Source organism: Phyllostomus discolor, chromosome 12, assembly GCF_004126475.2.
Source record: "Phyllostomus discolor isolate MPI-MPIP mPhyDis1 chromosome 12, mPhyDis1.pri.v3, whole genome shotgun sequence".
NCBI lineage: Eukaryota > Metazoa > Chordata > Mammalia > Chiroptera > Phyllostomidae > Phyllostomus > Phyllostomus discolor.
The window spans coordinates 45,521,187-45,545,741 of record NC_040914.2 but is presented as its reverse complement, the minus strand read 5'-3'; the positions used below and the strand labels follow the sequence as shown (position 1 = coordinate 45,545,741).

The window sequence follows — 24,555 nt, the reverse complement described above, 5'->3', positions numbered from 1 at the left end:
ACCGCGCAGCCCCGCAGCCCAGCAGGCTCCTTCCGGCGGGCTACCCCGGCCCTCGCTGCCCTCTCGTGCGGCACTGTTGCACTGCTGCCTTAGGAGTGTGGGTACACGGGAGTGTGCGGGGCTCGAAACCCAGCGCAGTGGCCTCTCGGCACCGTGGGTGCAAGAGCGTAGGTGTAAGCGTCTAATGCCGCCAGATTCACAGACTCGTAGTGCACAAATGAGAGCCTGTTGCCGGCGCCGAGTGGGCGGGTGCTCGGTAAATATTTGTAAAGTGCATGAATGAAAACCGACGCATGTCCCGCCTCTCCGGACCTCATTTCTGCATTGACTTAAACAAACGTTCACCGAGCGAAGGCCATCTGCTCTGCACGCCGCGTGCAGGTGCGGACACTGCAGGTCGCCGTCGTGTCCCCGAGACGGTCTTCGAGGAAGGGGCAAAGAATACACGCGCGAAACCGGAAGACAGACTGTGTTGCGTAAATGCTGTGGTGACATTTGAATAAGGTTTACTCTTAAAGCCAGTGCTTCAAATGTTAACTTATGAACTCGCACAAACCTCAAAGGGCAATTAGGGTGGTTTCCCAATAAAGTAAAGAGGATGGGGGGCCTTGAGTGTCTGCCCACTGCTGGCGCCCAGGAGAGTGGCCCAAGCCTTCCCAGGCCTCATACGGCCTCCGGGACCAAGTCTCATCAACCCGCAGGCCTCTCCCAGGCCACCCTGAGATGCTGGCGACCTCATGAACCCACCTGCGATGTCTCGCCCCTCATTCCTGGGGCGGAGGGCTGGAAGGGGCTCCACCACGGGGCTTTATCTCCTTGATACCTCCCCACCCCACCATCAGTTTGGACAATTTTTATGATTTATGTAAAATTCTGAACAAATGCAGCTTCAGTCTCTCCCCCCGCCCCCCACTGTTTCTGACCAGGTCCCCCCTCAAGGCCCTCCTATGTGGAAATTTGGGGGCTGCCTCTGGTGGCTCTGAATTCCTTGGAACCCTTCTTCAATGGCTCCTGGGCATGTTTCAGTCCTCAGGGTCTCTCGGGTTCAATGTCAGCATCCTGCGGTCAGGGGCCAGCTTGACACAGCCCAGCTGGGCCCCTCCTGTGACTAATGTGGGTATGCTTGGTGCCCGAGGGCCTGTCCCCTCAGTCCTCTAGCAAACCCAGTGACCAGAAGGAAGTGGCCAACCCAGGGAAGTGGCTGCTGTTCACTGAAAAGGGGAAATTTCGGCAGTGACCTTGCTTGCCACACTTCCCACCCTTACTGATGGGTGGGGAGGGGGGTGCCAAGGGCTCTGGAGGTCAAGGGAGGGTTCCAAAATAAGGGAGGGGCTGTGTGATTACCTGGCCTCCCTGTGCCTCAGTTTTCCCACCTGTGGGATGGCCAAAAAAAAAAATCAGTTACCTCCTGGAGCGGTTGTGAGGCTTACACACGACAGTAAGTACAAAAGACTTGTCCCAGTTCCTGCTGTGCAGTAGCCTGGTAGCTAAGTCAGTCCACAAACAGCCGCGGCCTTGCTCTTTGGCTCTGCTGGCCGTCGGTGGTGCCCAGAAAAGGACTGGATCTGGTTCCCGCAGCAAGAAGCTCTCAGAGTAGGCAGGGGGCGGAGTTTCCGAGAGATTCCCCGCCAGGAGACCCCCTGCCAGGATGTGCTGGCTGGCGGAGGGGGTGGTGCGGGGGGGGGCCGGCTGCAAGAGGCCTCATTTCCCTACCAAATTGGCAGGCAAATCTACACACCTCATGAGTCTCTCTTAGAGCGAAGGCACCTGACATGCTGACCAAGTTTCCACCCCCGGGGACCAGGGAACCAGGGCTGGGACAGGTAGAGGCCTGGGTGCCCCTGGGGGCTGGAGGGCGGGCAGGGCGCTCCCCACCACTCCCCCGCACACTTCGGGGTTCTTGGGAGGTAAGACGACCGACCTCCAGACCATTTTCAGATATGATGGAAGGTTTACCAACACTACATGAAGCTGATGCAGTACGACATTGTGTGGATAGTTCCTTATACATTTGTCCATTTTGATTTTGTAATTTTTAAAAAGATTTTATTTACTTTTAGAGAGAGGGGAAGGGCAGGAGAAAGGGAGAGAAACAGCAACGTATGGTTGCACTCGAGTGCCCCCTACTGGGGACCTGGCCCGCACCCCAGGCCTGTGCCGTAGACTGGGAATTGAACCCTTTGGTTAGCAGGTGGGGTTCAATCCACTGAGCCACACCAGCCTGGGCTGATTTTGTACTTTTGTAGTTTTAGATTTTGGAGCCAATACTAGTATGAGTTTTGGGGTTTTGGTTTGTTTTCAGGTCTCAGACATGTGCTACAGGCCCTTGTCAAGTTCCCAGTGCCTGGCCCTTGTCCTGGGAATAACACAGAAGAGGCTGTGCTTTGTGGGGAGGGTGGCTGGAAGGGGCCTCGCTGGGCATCGCTGTCCCACCCCAGCAGCCACGCTGTAGAGATGACAGGACGAGCTCGCTCCGTGACATCGAGGGGCCACACCAAAAGAGTCCCAGAGACATAGCCTGTGAGCATCTTTCTGGAGACACCTGGGTTTCCTCGTCTGAGGGTGAGCCAGACTGAGCACCCTCAGGGAGAACCCCTTGTGGACAGTCCACGATCATCTACTGGCCCTAGAGGAGAAGCGTAACCTCGAGGGAGGAGAACCCAGGACGAGGAGGTTTGGATGAGGCAGGCAGAGACTCTGGGTGCCGGGGACGCCCCAGCCCGGTGGTGACTTGGAGCTGGGCAGACACCTGCAGCCTGTGTACACTGGCTCCCAGCCACTGTTCTGCCTGGCCCGGCTCCCAGCTCCCGAACCGTGCCAGGTGGGTCCTTTTCTCTCCTCCCCGTTGTTCCAAACAGAGACACCATGGAACCCTAAGCCCATTAATTGGGCTCCAGAGCCCAAAACCTCTTAACTCCTCGTCTACACCTCAAGGCACCTCAGGGTGGAGGAGGGCGGGGGCTGCTCCTGGGTTCCCAGTCCCTGGGCCCGCCGCCCCCCTGCCGTGGGCAACCACACGGATGAGCTGAACAGTGGGAAGCAGAGCACCATGTGAGAGTCACCCCACCCGCCCTGCACGGAGCTCCCATGATGCCCCAGGTCGGGGCTTCACCCTCCTCACCCACCTTTCTTCCGAGTGTAAATTTAGACCCCTGTTTATTTACCTGACTTCAGAATCATTGTCACCCCTGTCCCAGGGTGTCCTGGGCTCTGCCTCCCCTCCTGTACACAAAACCTTTGTCTCCGTATGCAAACGCCCAGGTTCCGCTCATAAAAGCGTCCGACCTAAGAGGAAGGTGGAAAGAGAACACGTCATTGGAAAATTACAGCAGTGCATTTCTTTGTATTTGAATACTTCCAGGACTGCGTGTTGGCAGCCGCCCGACTCTGGGTCTGACCCCGGCTCCCTCGGCCTCTTTCGCGCTGTCCACCACTTTGGGGTCTGGTAAAGCCACGGACTTCTCAGAATAGGGTTTTTATATGTGCAAAACGAAATGCTTAGAATACCAGAGGTCAATAAATTATACCGAAAGGCAGTTGTCAAAATATTTGTGGTACACTGCTACGATGTGCTTCTTATTCGCATGTTCAATAACAAGATCCAGCATTGAGTCTAATTACTGTAATCTTGAGGTAATCACGAGCAAAAATGATGTCTCCAGACGTCCTCAACAGCTGTCATGCGACACAGACATCTCTGCTATTTGTGTTGGTGGCGGAGCCACGGGGCAGCAAACCCTAAGGTTTGCTCCCTGCACCCGCCTTGGAAGGACATGTGGACGTCGGTCAGAGGTCAGAGAAGGCAAAGATGTGAACCACCCACCCGCCTGCCCCCCTTTGGGAAATCACAGTCCTTCCCAGCGTGGGACTGGGATTTCCAATCTGACCCCAGCGCATGCCTGGCTCGTATCCATGGCAGAAACACCCAGGAGCAACTGCACGGTGGACGGCCCCCTCCGGTGGCTCCGGGCTCGAGCCCACACCTCCCTGTTAACGCTGGACTTTAACTGACCATAAAAGTGACCTTCACCGGGGCTGGCCCTCCGGAAACACTTGCTGTGTGCCTGTGTGGACAGTGTGGCCTGCAGAACTTCACTCATCCGCCCGTGAGGCAGGGGGATGCTCCATTCCCCGGGTCCAGGTGTGGCGCTCGACCCTTGGACGGGGAAGGCACTGCCCAGGCTGAGGTCCCGGCGCTTCATGCCCTGGCCTTCCCGCTGAACTGCACGCACCGCACATGGGTGTGTGTGACCCAAAAGGACCACGGTGAAGGTGGGATGACAGGAGACAGTAATGATGACAATGGTTACTGGCTGGGGAGGACCCAGAATTGTTCCAGGCCATCCTCGCCATCCTCATCATCAAGGTAATGGCCAATTCTAATCCGTTGTTTTTCCAAACACTAAGGATCTAACAACAGGTGGTATTATTGTCCCTGTTTCAGAGACAAAGATGCTGAAGCCCAGAAAAGCTGCCATCTGCCCGACGTCATTTAGCTGGTCTGCCAGAACCGGAACCAGTGAAACAGGGCTGTCGCACTGTCATTAACTTTTGAAGTGAACTGTGTTCTTGAAGCGGACACGTGCCTACAAGAGTGCATAAACCATGAGCATGGGGCTCCATGGACTTTCCCACAGCGAATGCACCCATGTCTCCCGCACCTGGGACCGGGAACCAGGCAGGACGTTACCGTACTGGCCGCTGCTCAGCCTGGCCAGTCACGGCCGCCCCGGGGCAACCATGGCCAAACTCGTGTTATATCGAGAGCGGTTCTGTCTTCTTTGCACTTACATAGATGTTTTGTCGTTCTTGACCATTATGCTGCCATGCTTAGACCCCATAATGACCCTGGAGGAGTCTAGAAAATGGATCTTGAGCCCTGGATGGTGTAGCTCAATGGATTGGGTGTTGGCCTGCGAAGCAAAGGGTCGGTGGTTCGATTCCCAGTCAGGGCACATGCCTGGGTTGTGGGCCAGGTCCCCGGTAGGAGGTGTGTGAGAGGCAACCACACACTGATCTTTCTCTCCCTCTCTTCCTCCCTCCCTCCCCCTCTTGAGAAGTAAATAAATAAAATCTTAAAAAAAAAGAAAATAGAAAGAAGGAGGAATTAATCAGCACAGAACTTTGCCAAAATGCAAGCAGCTTCCATGAGGGAGCCATATGCAGAATTTGAGTCCAAGGTTCTGTGGACAGTGGCCGTGCCCTGGACTTCAGTCAGGGCTGGTCCTTGGGAAGGAGGCCAAGCCCAGCGGGGCAATGTCCCTGCTGGATGCAGGTCAGGGATGGCCTCCCTTCCTCTCTGGATGCAGAGGTGCCCCCTCCCTCCAGTGCCACCAGCCGGCCCAGAGGTGACAATAGGGCTGCTGTGTGCTGCTGACGGTTGGGGCGTTTCAGGGCTCAGGCAAATGAGTGGGTGCACACGCAGATATAGAGGTGTGCGGGCTCAGGGCGCGGCCCCCACCTCAGCACTCGCCAGAATGGAGGGCAGCCCGACGCAGCTCTGTGGGGGCCAGGGGCCCGAGGAGGCGGGGGACAGCCAGGCTGTGGGCCAGCTGCAAGAGCTGGCCCTGAGGTGGTTCATGGAGACGCAGGCCCCCCTCATTCTGCACCACGGAGCCCTGCCCCCCTGGTTTCACGGATTCATCACCCGCAAGTAAGGCTGCCCCTGCCTGCAGCCCTTTGGGGAGGAGAAGGTGGCCTGGGAACTCTGGGACAAGCCTGGCTCCTGCCCTTTCCCCAAACTGGGCAGGGACCCCGGGAGGCGGTGGGCAGGGGGACAGAGTGGGGAGCAGCACCCCGTTCCCTGGGGCACCGGCCCCCGCTCTGCATGTAGGCTAGGACACGAAGAGGCACTGGGAGCAGGGTGTGTTCAGGCCAGCTCTGAAGGACTTGATGAGCACCTAGGGGACCGTGACACTCAGTGTGCAGGTCCAGCACTGTCAGCACCATGTGAAGTGGGGGCTGTCCCCTGGGCGCACAGTGACCCTAGGAGCAAACGCCAAGATGCAGGGTTCGCACTCCGATCGGGCTGGCTCTGCAAGCCGTCCCACCAGCCCTCCCTGCCAGAGGCCTGTTCTTGGTTTTCGTGCTCTGCTCTCACTATCTTGGAAGTTTTCCCTCTGTAAGCAAGAGCTGCCCATGTCGCTTGCACTGGGTGCTGCCAGCTCTGTTGCTGGCCCTGTGTACAGCAGGCACTCTGCGTCCGTGGTGAGTCCGTGCCTCAGGCACACCCTGGCCTGTGGGCTGCCCAACCAGGTGGCAACTGGAATTTCCCACTGTGCCTGCAAAATACTTGGCACCACTTAGAAACAGCCGCAGACACAGTGGCCTGGGGCTGACAAGGACATAACAGGAACTGTCATGTAGAGCACGTCCCACACTGAGTGGGAACCTTGCAAACCTGGAATCTCCAGCTACGTGGATTCCTTCTTGCTGCATGGCCCTTCTGCTGGGTGGCCAGGGTCAGGGAGGCTGTACCCAAGGGGTTGCAGGGGGGGGACATGTGGCTTTAGGACTCCAACCTGTAGCTGCTGAGCTGGGCCTGGACAGACCCCAGACCCGCGGAAGGGCTGAACAAGTACGTGCAGGTCTGCGGGGCCGGCACCGTGCTAGTGCACCCCCCTTGGGGACTCCCAAGCCCAACTCAGGGCATGTGCTCTGCCCAGGGAGGCCGAGCAGCTGCTCAGGGACAAAGCTCTTGGCTCCTTCCTCATCCGCCTCAGTGACCGGGCCACTGGCTACATCTTGTCCTACAGGTAAGGGAGGACACACTATGCAGGTAAGCAGAGGGCCCCCCCAGCCCGCACTGCCTGGCTTTCGCTGGGCCCTGGCCCCTCACTCCCTCACTCTCCATGGTCATGGGACAGTTCCTCAGCAGCACTGGCGCGTGCTCGGATGGAGTGCCGGCCGGCCACGGGGATGACGGGGGTGGGACAGGGAAAGGCTTCCCAGGGGAACCTCTAGGCCAGGATACAAGGACGAATAGTAAGTTGCTAGGCAGAGAAGGAGGCGTGCCTGGGCCTGGGGTTTAGGAAGCATTTCCAACAGACAGGACTGCCTGTGCAAAGAGCCGGAGGCATGGGAGACCAAGGTGTCAGCGAGGCCGCTGACTTGGAGGGGTGCCTGGGAGGAGGGCAGGTGCAGTGGGGGCAGGGGCTGGACGCCCCCTTCATGGCAGGGCAGGGTCCACAGTGGGGTGGGTCAGGCTGCCTCAGGCAAGCGCGGAGCTGGATCTCATCTGTAAGACTTTGATATTTCGTTTGTCCTGGCTTTTTCAGTATTTCCATCTTCTAAAATACGGGGTTACAAGCCTCGATGACTGAATTTTGTGGTGCCCTTTAAATTTTGCACCAAGCGGGGTCTGTCCCTCGCCCAGCCCTGCCCTCCCCAGCCCCCTTCGGGCGTCCCAGGAGCCCAGCTCCCGGCCCTGCAGCACCCACTCCACAGGGGCCGCCCGGAACCCGAAGGGTCAGGCCAGCCTGTCATGTTGCAGGGGCAGCGACCGATGCCGGCATTTTGTCATCACCCAGCTCCGAAACCGGCGCTACCTGGTCTCCGGGGACACGCAGAGCCACGGCAGCCTGGCCGAGCTCGTGCGCTACTACCAGGCGGTGCAGCTGGAGCCCTTCGGGGAGACCCTGGCTGCCCCCTGCCCCCGGGTAGGCACCCCTCTTCACCGGCTGCGGGGAGGGTGGTGGGTTGGCTGCCCAGGTCTGGGGTGCGCACCCTTCAGGGCCCCCGGCCTTTTCTTCCCTATTTGCTGCTGCGCGGGGGCACTCACCACGGGGGTCATGGCCCCCTTTTGAAAAGGGGAGACTGAGGCAGTGTCTCCCCCAAGCTCGGGGACCCGGCGGGCGTGATTCATTCCCTAACCAGCAGGCAGCCTCCAGCAGGCACTGGAGGCTGGGCGTGCGTGGGCCCTCACTCCGCCGTGTCTCCCCTGTCCCCAGCAGGAGGACGGCGATCTCTACGACGCCATCACCCTGGGCCTCCGGCAGACCAACCTGGGCCTGGAGGACCCGCCTGCCACAGCGCCCCCCGCGGGGGCCCCAGACAAGGCCGGCAGCCCCCGCCCCCCTCCGAAGCCCCAGGTCTCCTTCCTGCACATGAAGGGGAGCCAGGACGGGAGCCCTGGGAACCTGTCTGAGGAGCAGAGTGTGGAGGTGAGGATTCTGGGTTCTGGGTGCGCCCACACACGAGCCCCGCAGGGGACCCCTGGGTGGCTTGCTGTGCCTGCCTGTGGCAAGCCAAACTGGGCCACCTCTTGCTTGGTGTGGCCTGTCTCGCTGGGTGATGTGGGGCAAGTGCCCAGTCTCTGGGAGCCTCATTTGCATTCCTGAGGCTCCCATGAGGCTGGCATGAGAGAGTGGGCGCAGGATGGGGGGGGTCTGCCGTAACTGCAGCTGGGGGAGGGTGGGGGGCGGGGCTCAGAGGCTCCTCTCGCTGTCAGACCCCCACATATACAACACCTGGGGAGATCTTCCCCAGCTCCTCACCTGGCGCCCCCCTGCTCCACCTCCACCTCCTCCCTCCAGGCCTCTGCACCTCCCCCCTCCAGGCCTTGGCTCTTCCTGTTCCCTCTGCCTGAACTCTCCTCCCAGCAGCCACCTGCATGGTTCGCTCTCACTGCTCTCACTGCTCTCACTGCACCCCGTTCCTGGCTCCCAGGCCATCTCCTGGCAAAGGCACCTAAGCTGTCAAAACGCCCCCTTTCCTGCCAGTGGCTCTGTCCCCCGTGACCCTGCTTTGTTCCTCCTCATTTCCAATGGGCACCCAACAGCATGTTGCCTGCTGATGTGTTATCACAGGCTGATGGCGGCGGCCTGTGTGATGGTGACAGGCAACACACAGCCAACTCTCAGGCTGGCACGTGCTCACCCCTGACCACTGAGTCCTTGGCACCCAGGACACAGCCTGGCACCCAGCTGGTGCAAAAGATTAATCTGGGGGGCATTCTGAAGGGCCTGAGTTCTAGAGGCTCTGGGGGAGCAGGGAACCACCCCAGAGGCAGGAGGAGCTCGGGTGGTAGGGACAGCTGGTGACCTCAGACTTTGAATCAAGACAAAGACCATTCCCAGAGTCCTGCATGGTTGCTGGCTGGGTCCTGAACTCATACAACCCGCCCTGTACCTGTCAGGTAAACTGAGGCCGAGACAGGGTTGCAGGTGGTCTGGGAACGCTTCAGTTTACCCATCGGCCTCTTAGCGGCAGTGACCTTTACAGGTCCTCCGTCCCTCTCTCCACAGCCCCCCACCGGGGTGCCACCCCTCCCCGAGAGGGGTGCCTCCCGTCCGGACCAGTCTCCTGGCAGCCCCAACATCGTATATGCAAAACCAAGGAAGAAACAGCAGGCACTGCCAGACCCGGCCACAGAGGTGTCCGGCAGGCACAGGCCACTTCCAGCCGGCAGCCAGGCCAGCACCCCTGGCAAGGGGGCCCTGAGCAGACTCTCAGATGGAAGCCAGGACAGGCCTGACAGCCCAGGGCCGGCCCTCTCCGGGGGCAGCCCAGACCAGGGCTTGACCGTCTCTCCGACTTCCTGGGGCCTCCTCCTGCCCCCTCGTTCTGAGGCCGGAGGACCCTCAGCTGCCCCCCGGAGCCCAGGGTCCCTGAGGTCCAGCCATAGCGCCCAGCCCCACTCCCCAGACAGCACCAAGGACACCTACGCGCTGCTCCTGCAGGAGGCCAACGATGTGCAGGGCCAAGGCGGCAGCACCTACGAGGAGGTCCCGGTCTGCTGGGGCGGCCCTGCCAGGCTCCTGCTTCCACGGGCTGCTCTCCCCCGAGGCAGGCTGTCGGGGTCGTCCACAGACTGTGCCTACGCCAGGGTCGAAGGGGCTCCGGGGCTCCTGGAGCCTGGTGACACCCACCCACACACCCCAGCAGCCAAGAGCAAGGAGCCTGGACAGACACAGAAGGTGGGCTCCGTGGGGAGTGGGTGACGGGCAGCTCCCAGGGAGCAGCTGGTGGTGGGCAGGACCTGTGGCTCTCGGGCAGGGGCAGGGCAGGCTTCCCCCCGCACCACAGGTGCCCAGACCTTTCCAGCGCTCACGTAGGCCCGGAGGTGGTGGGGGAGGCCGCTGTTAGGCTTGGGTGTCAGATGTTCGCTTCCAGGCCCTTCTGAGGTCTTTCCCTACAGCACACCGGGGTCCCTGACCCTCACTCTTAGCCACTTCAGGGGTCTCCGAGCCCCTGAGAGGAGGAGAAAGGGCTCCATGTCTGACTTGTCACGGCTCAGCCACTCCCTAGCCACATGGCTTTGGGCAAGAGTTTCCCCAGCAAGAGAAGGCCACCGGGCTGAGCGAGATGCATGGCGGGCCACCCAGCTAATTTGAATTGTAGAGAACAAGTAATTTTTTTTTAGCATGAGTACACTCCAAATACTGCAACTGTTCATCACCTATCCGAGACTGAAATTTAACGGGACATCCGGTACTCCTGTCCCTCGCCTATAGGAGGCGCTGGTCCTCAGGCTGTGTGCTGGACGGCTGCCCCTGGAGCAGCGATTTTCACACGCTGTGGGCAGCCAGAATGGTTAAACCATGTGATACCTGCTTAGTGGGGGGCACTGCCCTCTTTTCCCCCAGATGGTCGAGTAGAAGAATGACAACAGCCAGCAGAACAAGAGCCATCCGGGGTGAACGAATCAAAATTATACCCATCTTTCTTTGTCAGAGCAGGAAAAAAATCTATCTTTTGGTGTGCTGCACAATTTCCGTAATTAGTTTCTGGGCTGTGAGATGCACAAGGTTGAAAACCGCTGGCCGAGAGGATAGGGCACCTTCACAAGCTTGGGACACAGCCCGGAGAGCCCTCGGGGAACAGAGCTGTTGTTCTGACCACTTCTGATAAGAAAGGAGGGGGGCGGTTCCTCGGCCCTGGGCCCCAGCACACCCCACCCACACCCAGGGCTGACGAGCAGGCAGAGTCCACTCCCTGTGGGGACAGCCCTGACCAGCTCCAGCTGGAAGGCTTCCTTCAGCGAAGCTCCCCAGCCCCTCCCTGGGGGGGCGGGACTGTGCCCAGGAGGCCCTCCCTCCCCTGGGCCCATAGGCAGATCCAGCCGGGGAGAAAAGCCTAAGAACCACAGCAGCTGCACCCAGGACTGCACTGCCCCTGGCCACAAAGCCCTCGCCCTCCCTGGTCCCCAGGGGCACCACGTCTAGCCCGCCCCATTCCGCCTGGGGACAGCAGTGCTGGAATTCGGGCACCCTGGGGACCCCAGGCTCCAGCGTCCTCTCCCTCCTTGCAGCCTGACAGGTTCCGGAGGCTGTTCTTTGCGGACAAGAAGCCCAGACCCTGACGGCCTGGCTTCCAGCAGCCCACACCGCGGGTCTCCTGGTGCCCGGCCCTGCAGGGGTCCCTGGGAGGCCCTGACTCACCCGAAGGCACCCCTCAGACCGCCCCCAGCCTGGGCCGGAAGCAGGCTCGGAGACACAGCGGGAGGGGCCTCCCACCCCACCCGCCAGAGGAGGGGACTCACACTCCTCCCCTGAGACCCAGGCCGCCGGGTGGCCCCGGCCTCCCAGGAGCCTCAGGGCACAGGGCGCTTGGCCTGGCAGGGCGGTGGTCCCTCAGGTCGGGTGGCTCTGCCTGGACCCCCCTCCCCTGGGACCCTCTGTCCCATCCCACCCACTTCCCCGCCTCCCTGAGGGTGACCTTCAGCCGGCTGCTCCCGCCCACTGCCCCAGACACGGGAGGCGGAAGACAGACTGACCAGCCGCCTGGTGACCTCCCCACCCATCCTGGGCAGAGCAGGGTCGCTCCACACTCGTGGGAACTGTCCCCTGGGTGGCCTCGCGGCCGCGCAGCCCCTCCCGCTGAGAAACGGGTGCCTCCCGGGGGTGCTGTCAGGACCGAGCGTGGCCACCGGCCTGCGCCCAGCACGCGCTGGGCCCCACACGCGGTCACCGGAAGGACCACCATCACGGAGGAAGCGCGCACATCTCTCACCCGACGTCCGTCCTGCGTGGGGCTCCCTCGAGGACTTGGTCACAGAGGCACCTTGGCTCCAGCCCTCAAATGAGAGTTGGCGCCGAAGCGGGAGGCACGGCCTAGTCCAGCGGAGAAGCGCTAAGAGCGGCGGGCTCGCGGGATGAGGGGCGAAGGTCCCGACGCGGATTGATACAGACGGCGCGGACTGACACGGATGAACAACGCGGTTTGACGCAGACGGCACTGGGACCGCGGAGGGTTTTACTAGCCGCAGTTCGCAGATGCGCGCGCAGCACTCACTAGGGACGGCTCCGCAGGGCTGGGAGGGGCAGATGCAGGGACAGGGCCCTTTGGGCCTCGTGTTTGCACAGCTTCACGTGGGGAAGGATGGGGAGATGGGGCCGGGGGGGGGGGGGGGGCGCAGGCTGCAGCCCAGCTGTGGGGGTGCAGCGGGATTGCACGACCCATTAAAATCTCATCCTCTTTCTTTCTCTCTGCCCCGGGTGACCAGGGTGTGTTTCCCACACGTGGTCAAATCGGCGCCCCACCTCTGTGGGGCGCGCGTGCGTGTCCCCCACGCACACGCCCCGTCAGGTGCTCTGCCTTCCCCTCCTACGGGGGCATTTCTGAGGCAGGAAAACTGGGTGCCAGGGAGCTCGGGGGATGGAGGGAAGGCCTCTAAGGGGCTGTGTGTCCTGGGGCCGAACCCCAGGGGGGCCTGGGAAGGGCCCTGCTCCTTACGTTCCCCCTTCCCTGGTTAAGGCTTTTTTTTTGCTCAAAGGGCCAAGATATTGTCCGTGGGTGTAAACCCTGGAGGCTGCAGCTCCCGTGCTGGGAGCTTGGAGGTCACAACCGTGTAGACAGCAGAGGAGGATGGTGGGCTTGGGGGCCCGCAGCCTCCACCCGGGCCTCAGATCCGTACGTGGAAGGTGCTAGAAAGAGAATGAGAAGAGGGGGTCAGGGCCTAGACAGTGCTCAGGGAGGACGCAGGGCCCATGGTTATTAACGCCGAGGGAAGGGTGGCCTGCAGGCCAGGCTGTGCCCTGGGATCCACCCCAGGCTGCCTGCCGCTCACCCTTCACCTGAGGGCTGGCCCTGCAGGGGACGGGAGCTGGGCTAGGACGCCACCTGTGTGGCCTCGGACCCCACTGCCGCTCTGTGTGGTGACAGGGCCTCAGTCCCTGGGGGCCCCAGGAGACCTGGCACTGGGCAGCCCCACGGGTAGCCCCGGGCAGCACCTGAGGAAGTCGGGGGCCTTGGCGATCATGTCCTCGAAGTCAGAGAAGCCCAGCTTGCCGTCGCCGTCCAGGTCGGCCTCCTCAATGACCTTGTCACACACCAGCACCACCTCGTCCTCCTCCAGCTCCGACTTGGTGAGCCGGGCCAGCGTCATTTCCAGGTCCTCTTTGCAAATGAAGTTGTCGGTGTTAAAGTCTGCAGGGGAGGCGGGGGACACTCAGACTGGGCTGGGCACACTGTGTCCTGCCCCCCCCCCCCCCGACGCGCTCTGGGGACACTGGATTCTCGTCCCCCACTGGGTGCGACTGAGTACGTGTCAACCACCCACATGTGAGGCTTCCTGGGAACTTGGGTCTTCACCCCACAGTGACCCTGTAGTCCTTGCAAAGTTCAGGGACCCCAGGCCCAGAGAGGCCGAGTGCCTGAATCCGGGCCAGAGGGCTGCTCGGAGGATTCTGACGTGATGCTGAGGCCACATGTCCTCGACGGCACCCTGTTGCCCCGGCACCCAGCCAGACTCGCCGGCCAGCAGACGCAGGCACCCCTCAGGGGGAGCCCATGGCTGGCCAGGGTGCACAGTGCCGGGAATGCTACGTCATTACGCTGGGCAACAAGCCCGCCACAGCAGCCTCAGCGCCCTTCCAAACACTTCCCCGCCTGACAACCGGGTCCTCGCACTGGACGCTGCGTCTGCCCGAGGGGCCCTTCATACCCATCGGTCCAGCAGACCGCTACTCGGCCCTCACACTGCGGCTCCAACCTCACCACTCGGTGGGGCCTGCTGCCTAGACACAAGGGCTCCCTCCATGCAGCCCCTGCCGCTGCTCCAACCCTGACACCACGACAGTGACAAAGGGCCTGCCTAACTGCCTCCGTGAGTGTGGCAGGCGCCAGCTCCCTGAGTTTGCACAGCAAAGAGACCCAGTAGATGCAGTGAGAACCCCGGGACAGAGAGGAAGAAACGGAGGCGTGGGAAGGACAGGGAGCTCACATCCCTGAGGTCATAGCCCTGGCGGTCAGTGTTGCCTCTCAGAGCCCAGACCCCTGACAGGTGCCCACCCTGCCCAGGCCTGTGCTGGCTGACAGGCTGGAGAGAGGGGGACGCCTGTGTCCGTTTCACATGAGGACACTGGGGTCCAGCAGGGGGCGGCCCTTGCTGGAGGGCGGACCCCATCTCCCCAGGGCCGCCCCCAGCCCAGGCGAGCAGGGAGCCCCTCTCTGCAGACAGTGGCCCCACCCAGAAGCAGGGCCGCGGGGTTCAGGGCACAAGGGGTGACGGGAGGAACTCAAGAAGCTTTTTGGGAACCAGCAACCGCGGCTGGCAGGCAGGGTGGTTCTGTCTCTGACGTGCAAACACAGGGGGGCATGGATGCATCTAGACCCAAGTCCTCTAAATAAACGTGAAACTCCCTGTGTGAAAAACGGGGGCCCTGGTGCCTGGCTGACCAAAGTCCCCGGGGACAGGAGGTCTGTTCGAGGCTCTCTGGTCGAGGACAGGTCTCAGCCCCTCCCTGGGCCTCAGCATCCCTGTCTGAGGACAGTATTGAGGACTGGACGCCAGTAGGCTGGACGTCTCCCACCGCTGTGGAACAACTAGGGTTTTGAGGCGGCCAGCGCCCTCTGGTGGCAGGTGGGGCATTGACCGGAGGGCAGGGCTGGCAGGAGAAAAGGTGGCTCACCTCCCACAGTCTGGGGACCTCTGGGAGCCTCACTACTTGGCCGAGGTCTCCTCTCCAGCCCCAGCCTCAGCTGATGCCTTGAGACCCTTCTAGAACACAGAGCTGCCCTTCCCCACCTGAAACCTCAGTGGCCCCTGGTGGCCTGGGCACCAGGCCCAAACTACTTGATTGGACCCCACAGCCTGGCCCTAGGGGGCATGCAGTGTCCCTAGGCACAGGCCCCACCTCCTTGCCGGGGCCTGCACATTCCGTGTCCTGGGTCCTCGTAGGCTGCTGCTCCCTCTGCCTGGCGCTCGCCACCTCCCTGCCCACCCCGGTCCTCCCAGGCCCCACTGAAACCTCTCTCCATGGGCCCTCTCCTCCCCACTGAGGTGGGGCGGGTCCCACCTCTGCTCTGAGGGCCCCATGGGGTCTCTTGTGCACCAACTGCCAGCAATGGCCACCCTGCTGGGCAGGCATTCTTCTAAGTGTCCCTGGCGTCCCCCAGGGTGGAAACCAGCAGGAACTGGATGGCCCGCTGACCCATGTGCCCACCCTCCCTCCCCAAGGCCCTCAGCAGCCGCTCCCCCGCCAGCCCTCATCACCGTAGATCTTGAAGGCGTAGTTGGCCTTGAGGTCTCGGGGAGCCGACTCGCAGAGCACGGAGAACATGTCCACAAAGTCATCGAAGGTGAGGTTCCCCTCGCCATCCTCGGAGAAGGACTCCACTATCCTTTCCTTGAAGGGATTCTCCTGGACACAGAACCACGACAGTCTCCCTGGGGCGGGTTAGCTGGGAGGACCCCAGGGCCAGACAGGTTACAGCCTACTCGACCCAACCCCCTGGGCCTCAGTTTCTGCATCTGTAAGATGGGAACGACATTTGCACCCACTTAACTGGGCTCGGGGAGGACTGAGGAGTTATGATGTGGAGGGTGCAGCAGGCCGGCCCCTGCGAGACCTCACGGGGGCGTTAGGTGCTGTTGTGTCACTCAGGTGAGCACAGGGAGCTTGGCAGAGCCAGGGCGTGCTCACTGGAGGGTGAGCTCCAGGGAGGCTGGGGCAGGGGCAGGTGCAATGTCCAGGAGAGCCCACGGCGGCGGCCTCCGCCTTGGTGTGTGAGGGGGGAGGGCATCCCCAAGCAGGGGCAACCCTCAGCTCAGGCCGGACCAGGTCAGCACAGCGGGAGGCAGAAGTGGGACCCCCAAAGGGCTGGATAATTGGACAGGACAAGCAGCAAGAGTCAGAGAGCGCGGCAGACCCCAGGCTGGCCACCACCCAGCTCCCGGATTCTCCTGGACCAGTCCCGAGGCCGCCGACTCCCTCCTCACCCCAGATCACGCAGGGACACCTCCTGGAGGCTCGGAGACAACCACGTGCCTCCTGCCTAAGTGTCCGAGGGCCCACGGGCCTGGGCTTGATCCCCTCTGCAGGCCAGGCTGGGTGCCTGCACAGGGCCGAGACTGGCCTCACTGTCCCTCAGGACTGAAGTCACGACTGGGGCACGGGCCCCAGTGGATACCACGTGGGGACCCCTGAGTCACACATCCGAGGCCTGGCAGGGGCCTCTTTGTAAAGTCCCACACAACCGCTTTTTGTGCCCCCAAAGCTTCCTCGCTGGCAGAGGGCACCTCACGTGCATTACGGGTGAGGAAGTCATGAGTGACATCTTCATGTCCAATACACATGTGGTCGAGGACCAGAGGTATCAGCCCCACCTGGGAGCTTTCTAGAAAAACACAGCCTTGGGTCCCCAGACCTCCTGAGCCTGAGTAGGTGTTTTGACAAGATCCCCAGAGGAGTCCTTGCAAGTTAAATCCAGAAGTGATGCCAAGGATGACCCAGCCGTGAGAAGCTGCAGCCAGCAAGGCAGGAGAGGAAAACTCTCTGAAAAAGCCAAGGGCTGAGAAAGGGCTGAGAAAGACAGCAGACTGGCTGTTTAATAAGGTGGCAAGTGGCCTTGGCTGGTGTGGCTCAGCGGATTGAACACCGCCCTGCTAATCAAAGAGTCTCCAGTTCAATTCCCAGTTAGGGCACATGTCTGGATTGTGGGCCAGGTCCCCAGTAGGGGGCGTGCAAGAGGCAACCACACTTTGATGTTTCTCTCCCTCTCTTTCTTCTTCCCTTCTCCTCTCTCTAAAAATAAATAAATAAATAAATAAGGGACAAGCAGGTGAGCTCCAACCTAGAGCCCCACACATAGCTCAGTCATTCACAGTGAAGTGAGGAAACTGAGGCCCAGAGAGGTTCAGGGCGCGCTCAGGGCCGCACAGTCGTGACAACGGGCGGCCCCTCACCTACCCGGAGCTCCGGCATCTGGATGATGAGGTTCATGGGCACGTGGACGATGGGGCTCTTCCTGTAGTCCATGGGGACGAGGTTGGGGGCCAGCTCGTAGAACCGTGCGTGGAGCCTGCGAGGGGAGCAGAGGAAGCCCTGCAGGGGGCGTGACCCCACGCCGGGGCCGGCGCCTCTGCCAGCTCACCGCCGCTGGGGAGGCAGGCTGCTTCGACGCCGCTGCAGGGTGACTTCGCAACAAAAATCGAAAGCTTTCATAGTCTACACGTCTTCTGACCCAGAAGCCTCTGGGTCAGACGTTTATGCCAGGAAATAATCCCAGAGGTGAGGGTCGTATGTCACGGTGTCACCGCAGGGCCAATATAATGGCAAAACACTGAAAACCAAAATGTCCAACTAAATGCATTATGGAGGTGGTGAGATCATTTCTTCTTATCTATTTTTACCATGGGCCTCAGGAAAAGCAATTTTAAAGAAACGACTATACAACAGGATCCGAATCTTTGATAAACACGCGAGAAGGGAAAATATTGGCAAAGCGGCGAACCCAAAGTTTCAATATCCGGAAAGGTTCCTAGTCATTATTTTGAGGGCACAGGGGAGGATCAGAAGTCATGTTTTGGTCCTCTCTTGACTGGCTTTATTGTCTAATTTTTCTCTGGTCATGTATCACATGTGCAATAAAAAAATCAAGAGTAATTAAAATAGATGATACAAAGTAACAAACAGGTGGCTTGCTGGGTGGGCCTCTGTCGGTGCCAAAGGGACGAGGACTTGGCCCACTTACTAGGGAGGGGCTGGGTGCTGAGCTCTTACCTACCAGAGTGAAGGGAGCTGAATGGGGGGCTGCCCACCCGAGTCAGCGTGGGGGTGGGAGGGCTGTGCCCCAGAGAGCAACTGGACCCCGCCGGGGGGCAGGGTGGGGGTGGAGGGGAGAGGTCCCTGATGGTTATCTGTGATTCCGACTCAGTATCTCTGAGCTGGGCTGGGCCCCGCGCTGCTGAGAAGAACCTGCAGCTCACCTCTCCTCGCCATCTGGTTGGTGCTCGGGGTGCAGCTCACCCAGAAACCCACCTGGATGGGGGTGGAGGGAGGCGGGGAGGAGGAGCGGTGCTCAGAGGCTCCCGGAAGCAGGGCCTGGGTCAAACCCCACCCTGGTGTTCCTGCCTCTGGGCAGCACCCTGGGGGTGGGAGCACGATCCCCATTTGATGGAAGGATCTGAGGCTCAGCGAGGCTCAGGTGTCACCCGAGGCTGCCCCAGACCTGGGAGGTGGCAGCAGAGCCCATGTGTGCTGATGCCGAGGCAGGTGGGGTGGTGGGCTGTCCCTGCCCACCAAGCAGACAGGGAGGAAGAGTGGCCTGTCTGAGCCCAGGGGTTGGGGCAGTGGCCCCCACAGCCCTCTGGGGAAGCCACCAGCGGCTCCCGTCCCAGCCTGCCCGCCGACCTGCAGGGAAAGTGATCCCCAGCCCTTGAGGCTCTCAGTGCCACCCGATAGCCCAGGCAGGGGGCCAGGTTTCCTGGTGTTCTGTGCGCCCTGCTCACCATCTGGTCCTGGTGCCCTGAGACTGCCACCCCCTTCATCTCTCTGTCTCGGCCCAGCTCCCTAACCCCCAAGGAAAGCCCAGGGTATCCTGGGAAGGGAATACATGCTTAGTGGACAGCCAAGGGCAGTGGGGGCATCGCAGAACTTTCAGGCTCCCAGGGGCCAAAGGTCATCAGAGTTGAAGGGCCCTGAGGGGGCTCTGGTCTGACCAACAGGGACCCCTCGTCTGAGAGGCCCCAGGACGCAGGGAATTAGCAAGGGGCCTGGAGTCTGAGACCACGTCTTCAGTCCCTAGCTACGTGACGCCGGCCACACGGGGCACGAATTTGGATTCTCCCACTACAAGGTGACAGTGAAGATCACATGAAAATGTGCCCGAGACCACCCACCACACACACAGCCGGGTACACGGCCAGCAGATGCTCGATTCCTGACAGAAAAATCTGGGTCCAGGAGGGGCAGAAGGTTCCGGCTCCCGACAGAGACAGTGCTCTTCCTTGGCTCAGCCCGTGGGGCCAGCACGCTGGGGTCCCAGGCCCCGCCCCGCCCCCAGGCCCCGCCCCTCCCACTCGGAGGGGCGAGCAGAACCACACTTACTTGAGGATGTCATTCTTATTGAAGAACGTGCAGTCCTGCAGAGAGAACACGCACAGTCGGTTGGGCGGTCCCAGCTCCTCCTCCTCCCTCAGACCACCCACACGGGCGGCCCTCGACAGTGCCGGGGCCGGAACATTCACGGCCACCCAGCCCACTGGGGACAGCAGTCTCCTGGGTCCAGAAACTGCCTGAGGCTCTGGACCTGACCCAGGGGACTGGGTGCAGGGACAAGGGCTGTGAGGGAGAGCACTTAAGGGGTCGGAGGGGCAGTGGCTGGGAGGTGGCCTCCACCACGGCGCAGCCTCAGAGAAGGGAACCTCATGCTTGGAGACCCAGAGTCCCAGGCACACAGCTTGGGGGGGGCGGGGGGGGGCGGGGAGGAACACCTTCCTGGCAGCAAAGCCACAGAAATCAACAAGGTCACATCAGGGAGGCAGTGGAGAGGCTGGTGCGGGGTGCGGGGGGAGAAGATGGTGGCATTGAGTGACTGGAAGCATCTGGACAGGGGAGGGATGTCAGCTGTTTTCAAAGCCACTCGGGTGCTGCTGGGTGCAGCCCGAGCTGAGGACGACACCACACTACGGTCCATGGGAGTGGGAGGGCTGTGCCCCAGGGAGCTACAGGACCCAGCTCAGGGGCGGAGGGGAGAGGTCCCCTGATGGTTATCTGTGATTCTGACTCAGTACCACTGACAGCCCCCTGGGCTCTCAGGGGCCTGGTCCCGGGGGGCTCTGACTATCCAGTGCTGTTACATCCCCCTCGCTAGCCTATGGGGGGCTGTGCTGCTTCCCTGGGCAGAGATGGGAGCCCTGAGGCTCAGCCAACGGCAACTCTTTCTCCTTGGAAAAAGTTGTGTGAGAGGGGTGATGCTCAGTGTCTGCTGAAAGAAAGAGAAAGGAGGGAGGGAAGGCGTGGGGTGAGAAAAGCAAGGGGTTGTGGCAGAAGGTGTGGGTGGCTGGAGGGGGCAGAAAGGAGGGGAGGGCAACGGCACAGTTAGACCCTTCCGTCCGCGTGAGACTGAGGAGGCCTGGCCAGGGCCCTGGCGGTGGAGACGGGAGGGATCCCCAGGGAGGCTGAGTTACAGGACGCATACTTCACTGATCAGCTGGAGGAGCAGCCTGGGGTCTGGGGGAGGCAGCCAGCAGTGCTCTGGAGCTTGAGGGGGTTTGGGGGATGGATCTGCAAGGCAGAGAAGTGGTCTGGGAAGAACCCTGAACCTTAGGGATCACTGGCACCTGGGGCAGGAGGACACGAAACCCTGCAGCTCACTTGGGGAGCAGCCATAACTCAGGGTTGCCCACAACCCCCCCAGGCTGGCCCGGTGCTGCCTGGAGAGTTGGTGTGTGTGGGCAGCGGGGGGGGGGGCGGGGGGGTGCGGGAGGCAGGGGAACATGTGAGGCTCTCGGGTTTCACAGCTCTCATTTCTCCCATCCCAGCAGCCCGGCAGGGTCCAGCCAGGCTCTGGCAAAGGGTCAGAACCCAACACAGGGGCTGGCTGCAAAGGGTAACCCGATGCCAGGCTGGTCTGAGTGGGAACCCGGGCCCCTGCCCCCACAGGGCTACTCTTCACTCCTCAGCCTGGCCTACCTGCTGACCTGTGCTCACCTCTATGCCTTTGCCTGAGCTGGGCCCTCCACCTGGAATGCCTCCTGCTGGCCCTGATGGGCCTGCTGCAGGGCTGCCTTATTTCTGAAACTTCCAGCAAAGCAAGAGCCCCCTCCCCTACAGGTTTCCCACTCCCACTAGCGCCCTCCCCTGGCATGCACACTTCCTCCAGTGAGGCCACACTGCAGGTGACCGTGTCTCCTGATGACAAAGGACACACACAGCCCCACCGCCCCCAACAAAGAGTGAGCCAGGGATTCATGATTTGGATTCCCCCGTGAGACCACAGCAGGGTCTTGAATGGGTTGGTTTACCCGTCTGTAAAATGGGGCCAATTATCCACCGGCCCAGGATGGAAGGAGCTGACCATAAGTACATGCAGGAAGTTTAGTGCCTGATACACAACAGACGCTGAAGGAATGTGTGGGTCCCCATTCCTTGTCAGGTCCTCACGGGGAGCTGGGAAATCTGTTATTCACACTAGGGCACCCAGGAGGAGGCACTTTCATTTTAGGGCTGCCCACGGCAGGGGACCCACATTTCAAGACCAGCACCAAATACATATTCCTGACAGCGACGCAGGGCGGCTGTGGAGACCCTGCTGGCGGCATGTCCCCAAAGTGCACTGCACACAGGTGACAGCCCAGTCAGGGCCTCTGCCTGAGGGAGTCGGAGGGAGTCACCCGAACAGGGCTCTGAAGGATGAGAGCCACCCGGAGGGGCAGGCACCCAGGAGCGTGGGCGTCATCTGCAGCAGGGTCTCCCCTCTGGGACCTCCTGAGGAAGGGTCCAGGGGGTCTGTTAGGGTGCTTGGTGGTGGAGGTGGGGGCAGAGTGACCAGGTAAGTAAGGCTGGTAAGGGGTCGCCTCCTTGTTCCATCATTTCCATGCTGGGCCAGAGGAAGACTCCCCAGGTTAAACAAGACACCTCAACTTACAGCCGCAGCCGCCTTTGGGGGCTGAAGCACCTGACTCCCAACCCAGGTAGGACGCAGCTCGGCTGTGCTTTCCAGAGGCTCGCTGTCCCGGTGAGGCTCGGAGGAGTAGCGGCCCACCCAAGGTCATGCTCGGAGTGAAGGCAGAGGCCAGGAGTGACCCGGGAAACCGGCAGCGACGGGAAGACGCGAGCAGGGGCGCGGGCTCACCTGGTAGTTGTCCAGCTGCTCATCAGTGAAGATGGTCTGCTTGTTCCCCATGATGCGCGCGGCCAGCCGGGCGCCACCTCCCACTGCGCACGGCGAGCCCAGCACGCATCCTGCCGCGCAGTCCACTGGAGGGGTGTAGTCGGGGCGGGGCGTGGTCGGAGAATGGGGCGGGGCCTAGACATGGGGGCGTGGTTTGAGAGAGGGGCAGAGTAGAGAGGCGTGGCGGGGGCTGAACGGGGCGTGGTCCCCGAGGGGGGCGGGCCTGAGCAGTGGGGCGTGGCGGAAGAAAGGTGCAGGTCCCTGGCTGCAGGGCGCTGTGGCTCCCCTACGCGGCGCCGGCCGGGAGAAAATGCCCCTGCTGCTAAGTCCTGCTCCCGCTGGTGCCGGCGTGGCGACCCAGGCACTTTCCGCGGCGGAGATGCAGGGATGCGGCTCGGGGTCTAGGGTAGACACTTTCGAGAGCTACACGGGGACAAGTTGAGGGACCTGGCTCCCCTGGCCAAGGGGCGGGATGTCCCAGACCTGTGGGCGCGACCTGGGTCAGGCCTTTCTCCCGCCCGTCCCTCGAGGAGAAGGAGGGGTCACTGCGGCTGACTCCTAAGGCGCCACTAGCAACAGGGCGCGGCATCCCAGGCTCTGGGCCTCTTAGGTGGGAGAACAAGATTTGTTCGAGTATCTTTGAGTCCTTGGACACAGGCTAGAGACTTGATACGATTTAATAGACTTACTATGTGCAGAGACTGACAAAGGCCAGGGCATTTCCTGGGGCTTTTATGCAAATGCCGTAGCCGCCAAGTGCCTTCTAGGGGTCCGGCTCACACAGGAGCTATTTCTAACCTCAGGGCAGCCCATTCTACAGGCATTATCTCCATCTCACAAATGAGGACACTGCACTGGAGTAGTGCAGTAACTCGCCCAGGAGCCCATGGTTGGGAAGGGGCAGAAAGTGGCTGGACTCAGAGGCTGTGTCCTCATCCTTTGTTTATATTGGACACGTGGGATAGGGGCCTCAGACATGGGAAAGAAGTTAGTACATGTGACCAAGAATTCAGAGAATGTGGGCTTTTAGAGCAGAGACATGCTTTTATAAGATTCCCCCAATCTGCACTTCCCCCTTCTCCCATGTTAGAGCTGGAGAAATTGAAACTTCTCCAAACCACGCAATCACTTTTACAGAGGTTCTCCTTCTTCCTCATGAACAGGCCAGTATTCTGTGTTCAGAACCTGCTCTGGCACGTTCTCTTATGATTGTCAATCTCTGTTCACTTGAATTGCAGCCTTCCAGGTTGAAAAGCTAGAACTTCTGCAGAAGACTGAGTTTTCATTTCTGGAGTCCCTCCTCCCACAGGTGAAAAATAAAAGCACCACCCTGACTAGAAAATTCCCATAAGAAATCCCTTTTGATTGCTATTGCTGAAACCGGAGAAGACACCAGAGTTCGGGCTGCCTGTCACTACCAAACCCAGTAAGCAGGGACAGGGATTGAATCTTTATGGGCACTTTGTTCAGATGGCTGACGATCTGAGAAGATGGCCAGTTCATACCATCTTGTCTTTTCTTTCCAGGCCAAGGTTTTTGTAGCAGGGAATAAGCAAGGTGTGGTGAGGGGTTTTGAAATTCTGGGAAATGTTAATTGGATTAGGAAAAAAAAAACACGACTTCAGCATTCTTGTCCTGGGCAGTGGTCTTAAGCTGTGCCCCAGGCGGTGGTCTTTAGCTGTGTCCTGGGCTGTGGCATCTCACCCTGGAGTACAATGGCTCAGATATCATCTTGAATCGCTTGGAGTCCTCTGGAGGAACAAAGGTGGAACTGCTTATGGTCTCCTGGAGTCAGGGAGGGTCACACTTTCAGTTCCTGGAACAAAGTGTGCATTTTCGCATTGATTACTAGGCTTATTAGCTATTACTTAAAATAAAATTTTCCAACTCTTAAGTCCCCTATCATTGCTAGTGCCCTGAATGAGGCTCTCTTGAACTAATACAACAATGCTGTGAGGAGTTCCCATGGTACAGATGAGAGGCAAAGTGACTTGCCCAGCACCACCCAACTACAAAGTAGCAGAGCAAGACTCAACCTCATTCTGAATCCAAATCACGTGCTCCTGTGGCTCCCAGATGTTGGGTGTGGTCCCCAGAAAGACAATGTGTGTATTTGTTCACGGGGATTGTGGATGGAGGGAAAGCGGCATTGATTATCTACTCTGTGCCCATTTACTGGAAATTATTCCACAAACGCCTCTTAAGTCTATAGAGTGTGGTGTCATAATCGTATTTCACAGATGAAGAAATCGTCTCAGAGAAGATGACTTGCCCACGGTCACACAGCTGGTAATCGGTGGGTTAAATCTGGGCCCTGACTAGCGCAGGGGGACACTTCGTTATCGCTTCTACAGGCGTTGAGAATACAGTGAACCACGGGACAAAAATCCTGCCCTTTTGGAATTTATCCCTGGGGAGGAGACAAACGGTAAACAAATAAATAGGTGAAATAGACGTGGTATGTCAGCGAGATAAGTGCTACAGAAAAATAAATCA

At 60.3% G+C, this 24,555-nt stretch overlaps 2 protein-coding genes across 6 annotated transcripts; one reads left to right on the top strand and one right to left on the bottom strand.

Annotated features, from left to right (window-relative positions):
* The first annotated feature begins 5,169 nt into the window (after nt 1-5,169).
* Nucleotides 5,170-12,128, top strand: SH2D7 (SH2 domain containing 7). The gene is made up of 6 exons (XM_028502456.2): nt 5,170-5,653; nt 6,666-6,755; nt 7,493-7,658; nt 7,950-8,162; nt 9,246-9,917; nt 11,252-12,128. The coding sequence occupies exons 1-6, from the start codon at nt 5,283-5,285 to the stop codon at nt 11,300-11,302; spliced, it is 1,563 nt and encodes a 520-aa protein (XP_028358257.2). The 5' UTR covers nt 5,170-5,282; the 3' UTR covers nt 11,303-12,128.
* Nucleotides 12,129-12,698: 570 nt separating this feature from the next.
* On the bottom strand, nt 12,699-22,204 carry CIB2 (calcium and integrin binding family member 2). 5 transcript variants are annotated; one of them, XM_036013281.1, is made up of 8 exons: nt 22,021-22,202; nt 20,365-20,450; nt 19,272-19,306; nt 18,152-18,203; nt 17,133-17,244; nt 15,437-15,584; nt 13,173-13,368; nt 12,699-12,866 (listed from the first exon to the last, which is right to left on the bottom strand). In XM_036013281.1, exons 3-8 carry the CDS (start codon nt 19,282-19,284, stop codon nt 12,845-12,847), a joined length of 543 nt encoding a protein of 180 aa, XP_035869174.1. In that variant the 5' UTR covers nt 19,285-19,306; nt 20,365-20,450; nt 22,021-22,202; the 3' UTR covers nt 12,699-12,844. The 5 variants fall into 5 exon arrangements, with proteins under 5 accessions (XP_035869174.1, XP_035869173.1, XP_035869175.1 ...); XM_036013280.1 differs by lacking the exon at nt 20,365-20,450; XM_036013282.1 differs by lacking the exon at nt 18,152-18,203 and having other exon boundaries at nt 22,021-22,201.
* Nucleotides 22,205-24,555: the final 2,351 nt, after the last annotated feature.